Source organism: Sturnira hondurensis, unplaced genomic scaffold (assembly GCF_014824575.4).
Source record: "Sturnira hondurensis isolate 20B ecotype Veracruz unplaced genomic scaffold, ASM1482457v3 Scaffold0004136, whole genome shotgun sequence".
Classification (NCBI taxonomy): domain Eukaryota; kingdom Metazoa; phylum Chordata; class Mammalia; order Chiroptera; family Phyllostomidae; genus Sturnira; species Sturnira hondurensis.
The window spans coordinates 48,492,972-48,507,675 of record NW_028076767.1 but is presented as its reverse complement, the minus strand read 5'-3'; the positions used below and the strand labels follow the sequence as shown (position 1 = coordinate 48,507,675).

Sequence of the window (14,704 nt, the reverse complement as noted above, 5' to 3'; positions counted from 1 at the left end):
ATATGAATACCCTTAGATTCTACTCTCATCTACTATATATACCATCCAAGCTATTATATTCAAGCTCTGAAATGGTATTCAGAGAGTGCAATATAACTAAATAGACTTTAAACAACACCATATGGCTTTGGGAAACAATCTAATTTGCATATGCTTTCTTACCATCTACACTAGCATCATCCACCAAAATGATTTCCTTCAGCAGTATGGCGGGTGAAGAATAGAGCACACTGTAGACAGTCCTAAGCAGCGTGGACCATGCTTCATTATGAAAAACTATTATGACACTGGTGGTGGGCAGGGGAGGGCAGCGCTTAAATTTTTGTTCAATACATCTAGAAAAAGTCGAAGAACAATGATTAATTTTACTACTTTATTTCAGCTATACCATTACCAAAATTATTGTTTAACTTTGTTCACTGTAGAAATAATAGTGAATAGTGTTTGTTTTTTTTAACTATATAAGATGATCTTAATGCTATATAAATTTAAGTAGATCAAAACAAAAAAGTTTACAAGCAGACCACTCACCCAGAGATCATGTCCACAGATATGGACTACACGTCAAGGATTAGAACACACTATAGTAAACATTCTCTACAATATAATTTTAAACACAAATAACATTTTAAATAAAGAAAATAACATAGAGGTGAGACAACCTGTAAAAATGGCAAATACTTGTAATTGGTCAAATGTAAACCAAGTGTTTCATCCTTGTAGAAATCATATTTTCTCATTTAAATTTTTAAAACTGCAATTTTATTAAAATTAATATTCATGTTTGTACAGATTTCTTTAAATGTATATAAATTTGTTTAAACTTGATACTTTCCTAGGTGTGTAATATTTTCCAAGTTTATTTAATCAATTTACTTAATCTATATTTGAACAAAAAGGGAAAATACAGCTTACTATAAACCTTTTTTCTTAGGATTTTCATCATTCAGCAACACTTTAGTTCCTACCATATGCTATATCCATTCTTTTAAAGATTTTGCGTCAATAATCCAGGCTATTGTTTAATTAAATGAGATTTAGCATTTGAATTAAATATTTCTTTAAAAAACATTTAGAAATCTAAAATAAAAGTCCTAAATCCATAATAAAAGTCCTGTGCCTCTAGCCCTGGCCTGTGTGGCTCAGTGGATTGTGTGCCGGCCTGCGGGCCAGGGGTTGCTGGTTCAATTCCCAGTCAGGGCACAATGACTAGGTTGTGGGCCAGGTCCTCAGGCGGGGGATGTAGGAGGTACCCACACATTAAGGTTTCTCTCCCTCACTTCCTCCCTCTCTTCCACTCTCTAAAAATGGATAAATAAAATCTTAAAAAAATAGTCCTGTGCTTCTGTCGCCGCATAAAACATTGATAGGCACAAGGACAGAGACTCTAGGTCTTTATAACTGATAAATGGCACTGTCCTACTCATTATCCTTAACCATTAGTTTTAAATTAATTTTTACTTTATTTCCATAACAGTATTATAATCAATGGCATCTTAGTTCACTTCCTTAGTGAAAATAATCTTCTTATGAAGCACTGGGGTATGGGTGGACCTGCATAACCTCCGGGCTTTGAGACTAGAGGTGACCACAGCCCCCTGGCCTAATGAGTTAAGGTGGCAATCAAACAAAATAACGTGTAGAAGAGGGCTTCAAAACATTGTAAAACCAAACAGAATGAACTTGGAACATACAACATGTGAGGTCTATGGTAAAGATAGATAAACAAAAAAAGTTTATCTTTAACTTCACTTAAAAACTGTAAGTGGTTGCATAATTTCAGACAACAGATTACAAAAAATTCCCCCATAGAGTCAAAAGGCACTTAAAAGTAAGTGTGTGAACAATCAAACAGTGCTATTCTAATCCAAAGAGAAGAAAGTAAATCATTCACTCAAGGAGATAAAGGCCCAGAACACTTCAGTAGCTCTGCCCAGGCCGTGAGGAAACCAGAGCATCTTGTATGGTGCCAGAAGCCTGGGACTGCTGTCCTAAAAAAGAGACATCCTATAGATTCTCATTCATTGCTTTTGTATCCAAATCTCAATATGGATGCATTTTAGATTCTCTTCTGAGAGGTCATTAGAGTGGAATATTTGTAGTGCTGAAAAAGGGATTAGACTGGGAATGGAGTATTGAGAGGGTGTCAACACAATTGAGTAGAAAAAAGAGGAAGTGACTGGGTGAAAGTGATTTTGCTCTCTATCACTTTGTTATTTCAAAGTGTAATATATATACAGAATCAGAAGCAAATAATCACATTCAAGCTCATTGGTAGATGAAAGGAAATGATTTATTCTAAATTGAATTTTGGAAAAACTACAAATTAAAAATAATGTCCAAACAGAAACTACTATTCACATGTACTCTTAATTACACAGCGACAAATGACTAAATATAAGCTTGAATCTTTAAAGGTGTAAAAACCAACATAAACTGTAAGTAAAAAATTATGAACAACTTCATATAATAATATTTTCTTTTTTTAAGAAAAAAGGTAATTTTAACTATTTGTCTTATAAACATTTGCTGGGGAGACTTTCAGAATTAAAAAAAAAAAAAATGTTTCACCCTGGCTGGTTTAGCTCAGTGGATTGAGCATGGGCCTGTAAAGCAAAGGGTCGCTGGTTCGAGTCCCAGTCAGGGCACATACCTGAGTTGCAGGCCAGGTCCCTAGTAGGGGACACATGAGAGGCAATCACACATTGATGTTTCTCTCCCACTCTTTCTACTTCCCTTCCCCTCTCTCTAAAAATAAGTAAATAAAATATTTTTTAAAAATGTTTCCCTACATTTATTTGCCATGTAACTAATATAATATCGATCAAGAATTACAAAAATTTTTTTGAAGATTTAGAGTCTAAAACTTCACAGAAACACACTAATAAAATGTTATCATTTTAATCTTATAGCACTTTCCCCCAGTTTAAGATAGAATTTATTTGCTTGACTGATATCAAGTAAAAGTGTTATGTAATATCATTAATGCAAGTGGTAGTAAAATTTCATAATACGATTTCATAAACCTTACTTTAATTTATCCTGAAACAATTTTGATGTTGAACTTATGCTTTAAAAACTGTTTTACAAGTCATTTAAAATAGGGAAATTAAATACCTTGTCAAAATGAGTGCATATGTCAAAACCATTTAAAATTTTAGCATATAGAAAATTAGTTAATCAGTCACATGACCATCTGGCTTTGGGAGAAACTGGATCTAAATTTCTAGTGAGCAAGAAGATTAGAAATTCTTCAGAAAAATGTGTTTTTTGCTGAAAGAGGTTAAATTTAAAGGAAGACAGTATTTCATGGCAGCGTTATTTACAACAGCTGGGAACAACTTAAATGACCATGGCTAAGTGAGTGGATCAAAAAACTGTGGTATATTTACAAAATGGAATACTACATAGCAGAAAGAAAGGAACTCCTACCCTTCAGGACAGCATGGATAGAACTCGAGTATATTATGCTAAGTGAAATAAGCCAGGCATTGAGGGACAAATACCATATGATCTCACCTATAAGTGAAACTTACTCAACAAAATAAACAAATAAGCAAAATATAACCAGAGACATGGAAATAAAGAACAAACAAGATAGTGACTAGAGGGGAGGGATCAGGGTCGTAACAGGGAAAGAAAGGGAAGTTTCAAGTTGAGAAACATGTACATAAAGGACCTATGGACAAGAACAATGAGGGGGATGAGGGGGGAAGGAATGGATGTAGAAGGGAGGGAGGGGGTGGGCAGAGCAGGGGAGAGCAATGAGAGGAAAATGGGGATAACTGTAATTGAACAACAATAAATTTTTTAAAAAGTATTAGATCTTCACAGCTGTGGATATCCATGTTTATCCAAAAAAAGTGCTTAGCTATTTCTCATTTACTTAGCGATTAACAGTACTGAATATGCCTATAGTTTTATATTGTTATATTGGGAGAAACAAAAGCTTATCTTGAGCTGACACTGACTGTCATGTCAAAGAATAAGCATCATGCTTCTTAATTTGTGATGTGAATTGCTTCTCAGCCAAGAGCTCTCCCCAAATCAGTAACATGCAATACTGTGTTTTAACCTACTAATGTAAAACAAAAATTGTACCCTGTTATAACAGCTAGAATACTTTATACATATCCGTTTGTTGATTTACACATGCATTTAAGAATTAGAAGCAACTTAATCTTGAATGACACAGATTAGAATACAGCAGCAAAAATGTCATCTATATAACTTCAACATTGAGGGATTCACAGTTGGAGCAGGGTTTATAATCAGATCATAAATCTAGAAAAATAAGAGAGAAGCAATAGACCTAAATCTACCAAAGTTGCTTTCTTTAGGTTTACTTCCAAATATAATTTTATTACAACCAGAAATCAAAGTATGTAGGCATTGTCTGCTTACAGTTTGCCTGTCTTAAACTGTTAACAATTCTACAGATGGTTTGAAAGTGCTGGAAATTCATTTTAGCTGTTTCAGTTCAAATAGAGCACTTGAACACTGCCTCAAAGATAACAAAATGGTTAACAAAGGACAAAGAGCCAGCACAGTAGAAGCTGGGGGAAGTCTTAATCAAAATACTGTATTCCTGAAATAAACATGTAAACAAATGACAATAAAAAGCAATGCTGGCCTCTCAGAAGCTAAGAGGAGACAACTTGTAATGCCAGGACTTATTCAACAAAACTCTAGAGAATCATATTTGAATCAGTAATAACAATATTATTCCTTAAAAGAAAGGCTACAAGACACAGGGTCATTCTGAAATATAATTATAGCACAAAGAATAACTACAAAGTCTGTAACTTAATTCATAAAATATTATTATCCAACAGCTCCAATATTTTGGCACTTTTTAAAAATCATTTCTATTCTATAGTCATATACTCCTCCATCTCCTACATTTCCCATAAATATTTCCTCATATTTCTTCCTTAACTGATGAGAAAACTAAAGCATTTCAGAATAAAGAAGTTACTTGTGATTCCATAGATGTCAGATAAATAATTCAATTTTCTAATTTCTAAGACAATAACTTGTCAAATTTTCAATCCATCACCAAGAATACATATATTATTTGATATCAGCAATAATAAACAAAAAGATAAACTGATTAATGGTTGATGATTATTTTTTTTCTCAGAGTGCCTAAAGAACAAGCAATTTCCTTAGTTAAAGGCCCTCCCTGCAAATCCTGATGATAAAGAGGAGACAGTGAATACTCTTCCACATACTCAGGAGGTCGAGTATCTGGTCCGAGATCTCGGTGTAAAGAAATCCTGTCACTTGCGAAAGCATTGAAACAGTGTTTTGCTTCTCCCCGTTCTTTTTCCTTCTGCTCTTCAATACTTAGACTGATTGTCTTGAATGCTTTACCAGAAGCACCAGGTGCGTTAGAATCCTGAGGTGGGCGGTCAAGAATGGGTTTCAGTTCTGCTGCCGTATAATATCCTTGCAAACAGGGTCTCTCACCAGCATCAATGTTTTGCCTGACAGGTGCTCCTATTTGCATTTTTGGCATTGCATCTTTAATATTGTTTACAGCTTCTAACATTAAGTCAAACATCTTGTTTTTGTTTTTCATGTTTCTTTCCATCTTTGATTCCTCTTTGGAATACTGAACACTTACTTCTCTTTGCATTAAAATCAAAAATATTACGAAGAAAAAAATTACTGCACCAAGCTTCCAGAACTTTTTATGGTAATGTCTTTTAAGATGTAATTTCACTAGCCGCTTTAGGTGAGCCATTCTGACATTGAAAGCTTGTCACTTGACAAATAACAGTTACAGTTTCCTCTTCTACTTATATTTTTTATCATAGATTTGCTGGCAAGAAGATTTCATTAAATGGTAATACCTATAAACAGAAATGATAGATGACATTAGTAGTTTTCCATTTCTGACAGCATGGTTCCATTCATTCATTCAACCAACAACTGAAAAGGAGTTACAAACATACTCTTATTGTTAACAAAAATACAAAAAATATCTTGCCCTCAGGGAAATTACCCTTTTGGAAGACCACAATTGCTATACTTAATAACAGTCTTCTAGGACTATAAAGTATTAGGGATTTATCTCCAGTAAATAGCTATTTCCCTTAACTCTGGCAAACAACTATTATATAATATGCATAAAAGTATCTTTATAAGTATATTTTGAGTCCAAAAAGCAGGTGTCTTAACTTGATCATCAAGGGACCAAAGGACTTCATTAAACTGATTACAAAGAAAGCAGGAATTCATAATGAAACAAACCATTCCTTCAAAATATTGCCCTTTATTTTATGAAGTTTGTCTATAACCTATGAACCTTTACTCCAACTAAACCAATTAGTATTCAAAAGCAGCATCTCCAACAAGTAAGCTGGAATTCTCCCAGATCTGCTGAACTGATGGTACCGTACGTGCGAATTCTGACAGAATCAATAAAGACTAGAAAGTTAAGAGCATCTGTTGTTAATTAAAATAGCCATTTTCAAATATGAAAATACACCATACAAATACAAAATCTAATAGCAAAAAGAAAATGGTATTAAGCTTTACTTGTAGTATCTCTAAAGAGGGAAGAGAGACCAAGTTACAAAAGCAATATTTGGCCTGATAAAATACTGCTTACTGTTGACCTTAAAAACAGAGCAACATGTTTACTAAACAGAGAGGCCACCAGGAGCAAAAGAAAGGGGGAGAGGGGAGGACACTGGTAACAGGCTGAATCACAGCGAGAGTTGATTTTCTTCAAGATGCTTAAAAAATGTAATGTGAGGGGTTGTAATACACAATTACATACCATACAATTTGTAGGGGTAAAGGGTTAGACCTGTCTTCCCTGAAAGTCTGCCCTCCCCAAGCATATTTTAAGGAAAATGTCACTTATAGAAGTGAAAACTAACTTTGGCACTTTATTCGGTTTCTCTTCCAAAGTTATCACTAAATTTAAAATAGGCAAACCAAGTTCTAAGATAGAGTCTCTGGCATTTAGCAAGAAATTTTAAGCTGAATAAACAAAAATGGCAGAACATGCACACTTAATTCTATTTAGTATTTCTAATCGGACTGCTCTATATTTTTCTCTGGTATGGAATGGACACTGGCTCCAGAGAACACCTCAATTATGTATCATGTTGCCCATAAAAATGAGATGCCAATAATTCTGAACTTTGGTGGCTTTAAGAGCCTGACATAAAGGTTAAAATGCCCTCCTGAACTTCATGCATTGTTTGAAGACATAATATAAAGAGTTTGAGAACCACACAATTATTGTGTTATTTCTTATGTGTCAATTGTTTTACTAAGATGAGACTATAAAATTATAGATAGCTCTTACTTTAAGGAGCAACAACTAGTATGACATTTCTAGGCAACCAAAAAGCAGCCTGGTATGTGCTATGACAGGAGACCAAGAAAGCAGCATGGAGGGGAAGGAGAAATGTTAGGGAAAATTTCCCAGAGACAACATTGCTGAGCAGAGTCTTGAAAGACAAGCCAATGTTAGGCCAGTGGACAAGAGAGAGGACAGAAAGGGAATGGCTGACACAAAGGCACAAAAGCAAAAAAAGCCAAGGTCAATCCTGAAGACCCCAGAAGTGGAGGGCACAGGTATGAATGGTAGGAGGTGAGGCTAGGAGGTCAGTTAAAGACAAGTTAACAAAGTAAATTTGGAATCTACCCATTATGTCCTGAATAGATTAAATGGAAAGAACTGGGTGGTGTTAAGGAAGAATCATAACCATATTTATGCTTTAGAAAAATCAGTTTCCTCAGTGCCAATAAAACGGATGGATACCGAAAAATGAAGAAAGCACTAAGGATGAAAAAAAACTGATTCAAAAGAGCACCAGACGTTGTATCAAATAGGTCTTGGTGAGAGAAAGGGAAGAAGGGAAGCAGATGGGTCAATGATGACATTAGCAAAGCCAGGGAGTACAGGAAGAACAGATTTGGGGCGGGAATTGCAGACAATTTTTTTTTTAATTTTGGAGAAGACAAATTTGATGTGCTAGCAGGATTTCCAAGATAAGTTTCCATAAGCAAGAAAGATACATGGGAGAGAAAATCAGAGAGAAATTCTACGCTAGAGATGAAAATTGGAGAGGCAGTATCAGGGTACATTAGAGTTCACCTACATTATATAACAAAATCAGAGAAATAGCTACATTTACAATCAGATCATAAATCTGGAAAAATAAGAGTGAAGCAATAGACATAAATCTACCAAAGTTCCTCTCCATGAGAGGAGAAAGAATAAACTGGAAAAACCAGGGGAAATAAGAAGAAGAAGAGTCTAGTGGAAACAGATTGGCAGATAAAGTATCTATCCATGTCAAGTGGACTTAGATTTTACTATCTGCATCTTATCCTTGAGAGGTAATAATTGTCTGACATCTGGTTGGTCTTTAAAAATAAACTTCACTAAACCTGGTTCAACAAGCTTTAGTGAAAAACCAGAAATGAACCCTGGCAGAGAATCCAACAGACTAGATGTAGTCATGCCCCCAAGGTTCTAAGGCTTAAGATCCAGGTGCTTTCACATTAACAGGGCAAATACCTGACCTAAGTAGGAGAATTCAGGACAATGAAAATGAGCAAAATGTTGTGATAAGTAAAACATTATTCATGGTCCCCAACCTACAAAATACAACCTGATCACTTTTCTCTAACCACAGCATGATAATAGACAAATAAATATAACTCAACCTCTGTTCACTCTCCTTTCTGTCCCTGAGAGAATCACCAGAAATCCCCTTCTCACATGCTACTTAGTGATACTAGATTTCTTCAGTAGCCCAAAGTAGGCTAGATTAAAAATTTGAGAAGGAATAAGATAGTTTCCTTAGAATGTCTTAATAACAATAGAGAACAAAACAGAGTCCAGGGTAAACATATGGTAGAGGGAGATGATGGAACTGGATCCTTCTACAGCAGTGATAGTTCCCCAAAACATTTTATGCCAGAAATCATTTGTGGCTAGGAGGGGAATTAGAAAGAAGGATAGAATTAATGAGGAAATTGAAATAGATCTTTTTGGGAATAAATTATAAACTAGAGGAATCCTTCATCAATAGGGCAATGATTCTATCATTGTGTGTGCATGTCTGTCTAAGGGAGACCTTCAATTAGCAGCTCTTAGTTTAGGATGTCTCAAGTACGGGAGTCGGGGAAAGCTCATGAAAGACACGGAATGTGCCTCCCTTAGTGATGGTTGTTTTTCTGGCACTTACTACAATATTGGTGACATAGCCGGCACCAAATAAATGTTTGTTGACTAGAAAAGTAAAGGAGAACCAAGATTTAATTTAGTATTAGAAATAACAAAAACAATAGTTAACCTTTGTTAAATGTTAAGTCCCTGATACTTCAACACTTACTACATACATTCTCATTTGGTCTTCCAACAGTCCTGTAAGGTTTATGTCATTCCCATACTACTGACAAAGAGAGTCAAAAAGATTAAGCGGCTTAGCCAAGGTCATTTAATTTAAATTGAAGAGCAACATTTCCCCAACACATTCAAACTCAGATCTCATGTAAAATCCTGAAGTTTTGCCCTGGCTGGTATGGCTCAATGGACTGAGCACTGGCCATTGAGACAAGGGGTCATCAGTTCAATTCCCAGTCAGGGCACATGCCTGGGTTGCTGGCCAGGTGTCCAGTGGGAGGCATGCAAGAGGCAACCACACATTGACGTTTCTCTCCTCTTTCTTCCTCTTGCCCCTGCTCTCTGAAATAAATAAATAAAATCTTTTTTAAAAATCTTGATGTTCTAAATAAAGTTATCTGAAACAAAGTCTTTAAGAGTTGAGAATTGATACCTTAAATGTCAGGGGACAAGAGGATTGGTTACCTAGGAAAAAAAGTAAAAATACCCTCATGTAAGGTTTTCAGGGCAAATAAGTTAAAACAACAATAAAAACACGTGTTTTCAGAGCATGTTTTTGGAAATAAGGATTGAGGATGAGGCTGTGGATCTTCACAGTGGGGTTATTAAAAGACTGAGATATTTTAGTTGCAAAGTCTACAAAAGTAGGAACATGAGTCTACAAAAGTAGGAACATGAGTCTTTGCTCTTTTCAGATTATTTCTGAAAAGTATAGTCTCCTTTTAGCAATTGCTGGTCTCTTGAAAAGTCCAACCTTAATTCTCCAGGAATTTTACATGCCTTTTTTTTTGTCCTCCACTGCTAATGTGCAATATCAGCCTTCCATTAATGAAAGTTACATTCAACATGAAGCCTTTCCATCATGGGTCCTAAACTCTGGATATACATTAGTGGAAAAGTCTTTAAAAATGCAGTACCTTAGGCTCTACCTCTAGTCTCTAGAGTCTAGAGAGTTTGACTTAATTGTTCTAATGGCAGGGCCATGGCCCCGCTTTTGTTATAGTAGGGCCTCCAGATAATTCTAAAGCGCAGCCAGGTTTAAGAATCACTGATTTAGGTTTTATTTCCCCATGCTGGAACCCTGGGTTGTATGGTCTGTCTCACTCCTATTGTTCCTCCCAGTTTATCTGCACACAAATGTGGGGCCACCGCCTTGCCTGGTCTGCCAGCCTTGCCCACTCCACCAGCTACTGCCTTGCTCACCCCCAGTCCTCCAGCCACCGCCCTGCCATGTGTCCTCTCCACCCTGGCTGCCTGTCTCCACCCTGGCTGCCTGTCTCCACCCCTCCTACCAGTCCAGATAAATGTTTCTTCAACTCCTTGGTTATCAGACTTTCATACAGTTTGATTTTCTGGCAGTTCTGGTTATTTTTTTTGTTTTTAAATTTGTTGTTGTCCTTCTTTTGGTTGTACAAGGAGACAAAGTGTACCTACCTACGCCTTCATCTTGGCCGCCAGCCTCAAAACTTCTGACCGGAAAAAAACTGTGGGGGTTGACACAGCAGGAGAAATGCCCAGACTCACAGGAGAGATTGTTAGAGAGACCCACAGTGTCCTAGAAAGTACACAAAACCACTCCCACCCAGGAATCAGCACCAGAAGGGCCACCTTGCTGTGGGTAGCAGAGGAAGCTACTGAAAGCAGGCCAAGAGCGGAGCAAATGGCATTGTTCCCTCCTGGACCCCTTCCTCACATACAGCCACATGGGTTGCCTCGCCCTGGCAAACACCTAAGGCTCCGCCCCTTACTACATAATAGGTGCACTGGGGCAAAGAAATATGGCCTAAGTGAAAAAGCACATCAAAGCTCCAGAAAAAAATGCAACTAAGCAATGAAGAGATAGCCAACCTACCAAATGCAGATTTTAAAACATTGATAATCAGGATGCTCACCAAAATGGTTGAGTGTGGTTGCAAAATAGAGGAAAAAGTGAAGGCTATGAAAAGTGAAATACGGAAAATGAACAGGGAACCAACAGTGAAGAGAAGGAAACTGGGACTCTTGAGTTGGAACAAAAGGAAGAAATAAACATTCAACCAGAACAGAATAAAAAAACAAAAATTCAAAAAAATGAGGAGAGGCTTAGGAACCTCTGGGACAACTTTAAATGTTCTAATATCCAAATCATAGGAGTGCCAGGAGCAGAAGAGAAAGAGCAAGAAGTTGAAAACTTATTTTAAAACATAATGAAGGAGGACTTCCCCAATCTGGTGAAGGAAATAAACTTCTGGGGAGCTCAGAGAGTCCCCCACAAAAAATGGACTCAAGGAAACACACACCAAGGCACATGATAATTACATTACCCAAGATTAACGATAAGGAGAGAATCTTAAAAGCAGCAAGAGAAAAGGAGACAGTTACCTACAAAGGAATTCCCATAAGACTATCAGTTGATTTAAGAAGGGGCTGGAAAGTATTCAAAGTCATGAAAGGCAAGGTCCTACATCCAAGATTATTACTCTGTTCATCAAAGCTTTCATTTAGAATGGGAGAGCAGATAAAGTGTTTCTCAGATAAAGCAAAGTTAAAAGAGTTCATCATCACCAAGCCCTTATCATATGAAATGTTAAAGGGACTTATCTAAGAAAAAGAAGATCAAAAACACAAACAATAAAATGACAACTCACAACTATGAACAATCGAACCTAAAAAAACAGAAACAAAAATGAACTAAGCAAACAACTAGATCAGAAACAGATTCACCAAAATAGAGATCACTTGGAGGGTTATCAGTGTGGGGGATGGGGGGAGAAAATGGGGGAAAAGGTACAGGGAATAAGAAATACAAATGGCTAGGTACAAAATAGACAGGGGGAGGCTAAGAACAGTATGGGAAATGGAGAAGCCAAAGAACTTAAATGTATGACCCATAGACATGAACTAAGGTGGGGGAATGATGGTGGGAAGGAGGGTACAGGGTGGAGGGGAGTAAAGGGGAGAAAAAATGTGAAAACTGTAATAGCATAATCAATAAAATATATTTATGTTGAGGGCAAGGGGAACTAGCCAGAACATAGCTGTAAGGAAGCAAAAGGTGTTTAACTAAGGCAAAGAGGCTCCGGGACACGCCTGAAGAGCAGGGTGTGTTCCAGGATGTGGGTTAAGAGCAAAGGTTAGTCAGGCAGATAGCCATCTGGACAGTCACTAGGGAGGGAAATTTTGCCCCTGTGCACGAGCTCGACTGACCAATCAGGTAAAGGAGCACGAGCCAGTGCACGAGTTAACTCACCAATAATCAGTGACCCTATTGTGCCCCTGAGCCAACCGCTAACCGCCACATCTGCTTCTGTATCCAGCTTGCTTGCGTGGCGCCTCCTTAAAACCCTAAGCCTGTAAGCGTTTGGCGCGACTCTCATTTGCAGACCTTGCGGGCACCGTGTCTCCGGACACTTTGGAGAGTTCGCCCCTGCGCAGGTTAAACTTGGCCAATAAAGTAACATCTTTGGAACCCCGAAAGTCTCCGACATTTGTTCTCGCGGTTGGTGAATGCAACAATTTAAAAAGCAGAATCACTGATTTAGGTCACAGACTTCAATCAAATCAAAACTAGCACCTGATAGACGAATTTATCCAACCAAAGTCAACCATATTATTAATTCCTAATACTCCAAGAACAGATTTTTCAAATAGATTTTTTATATAAATTGAGAAAAGTTATTTTGACATGGAGAGAGAAGATAAAATCTAAACCAGGAATGATACAAATTTTCTGGATGAGGCTCAGGAATTAATGCTGGTATAAATGAGACATGGAAGTTTTATTGCAAATTATGATGCTGTAAAATAATTTTTAAAGGATTATATTTATTTATTTTTAGGGAGGAAGGGAAGGACAGAGGGAGAGAAATATCAATGTATGGTTGCCTCTCGTGTGTCCGCTGCTGAGAACTGGCCTGCAACCCAGGCATGTGCCCTGACTGGGAGTCAAACCATGATCCCTTGTTTCATAGGCCCGTGCTCAATCCACTGAGCTACACCAGCAAGGGCTATAAAATAATTTTTTTCTGAGACTCTGAACAATAAGACAAATAATCCAAAAGACACACAAGAAATTCATACGCAAAATAAAAACAGGATTCTTAATTCCTATTCTGGAAATAATGCCATGCTCTTAGATCATGCTTCTTGACCAATTTAAAGACCTACATGAAAACAACCAATAAAACAAGTCTCTCCTAGAATCAATTTCCCATTTGCCTTAGAAGTTTAAGGCCTGACAAAAAATCAGCACGACAGCAAACTCAAATATAATAAGTTATATTTGCACATTAGAAATTATTAGCATATGAAGGGTTTGTTCTCCTCATATTTTAAAACCTTTAAACACCCCAATCCAAAATGGTCATTTGATTATTATAAAAGATCAGATTCACAGAAGAAGAGAAAGGAATACCATAAAATAGCTTTTTAAACTAGAAAACAATAATTAATTAAATTTTCTAGATTAGAAATACTTATAAATCTCTAAAATTAGAAAAAGATTAAAATTCAGAAATTTTCTGGTCTTAAAAATATCACTTTGTATATCCTACTATATTATTCAGACCTTTCAAAAAGGCATTAATAATAAATAAAAATATTCACAAAATGGTACTTTGAAAGGCTAAAACAGTATGAACTATTCTACATCTATGAGGCTGAGTTAAAAACAATGGACTATTCTTAGGGTTAAATATGCTTTCATCTCAACAGAAAAAAACCTGATATCTCACAAATTAAAACTTAACTACAAAGCTCTGGCTTCCATTTATCTAGACTATAGCTTCTCCAACTTGAATGTGACAATGAATCACCCGGGGATGTTCTTTAAATGCAGGCAGTTGGGAAAAAATCAAGATAAGATCCACCTTTATAGTCATGGTTGCTCCTCCAGATGGAAAAGCACACACTGCAAGAATATTAGTTTAATATAAAAATTCCAACTGAAGCAATCTTCTGAGGCAGCGAAAAGCAGAACACTTCATAAGTGCATGTGAAAGTAGCATTTAATAAAACAAGAGGATAGTAGTTCTTTCCACTTCTTGTTTCTGTATTTATGACAATAAAGCTTTGCAACTCCAGGGATTTAAGGTCTGGTTCCAGTTACTTTATTTAGCAAAAAGCCAAATTGGTGTATGAAACTTGCTTACTACTGAGTTAAAGTATGTTGTAAAGAGTTAATGGCAACCACACAAAGCAAGAAATCACAAAATTACATCCCTAAAACTTAGTATAGATTGTAGATTTTAAAAAGTACACTGTTATGCATTAATACTCATTGGGTCTTTGCCACATGTTCTCATCTTGGGTTCACTAACTGAATTAAAAACAAAACAACACAACAAC

General features: G+C 36.5%; 1 protein-coding gene across 2 annotated transcripts in view; it reads right to left on the bottom strand.

The window, feature by feature from the left end:
* Positions 1 to 14,704, bottom strand: part of GALNT3 (polypeptide N-acetylgalactosaminyltransferase 3) — a 66,450-nt gene that overhangs the window by 27,062 nt on the left and 24,684 nt on the right. For both annotated transcript variants that reach the window (XM_037044557.1, XM_037044558.1), the window contains 2 exons: positions 5,235 to 5,858; positions 163 to 335 (listed from right to left, as the gene is read on the bottom strand). In XM_037044557.1, coding sequence (XP_036900452.1) covers positions 163 to 335; positions 5,235 to 5,749 — 688 coding nt within the window. In that variant the 5' untranslated portion in view covers positions 5,750 to 5,858. The remainder of the gene's footprint in view (positions 1 to 162; positions 336 to 5,234; positions 5,859 to 14,704) is intronic.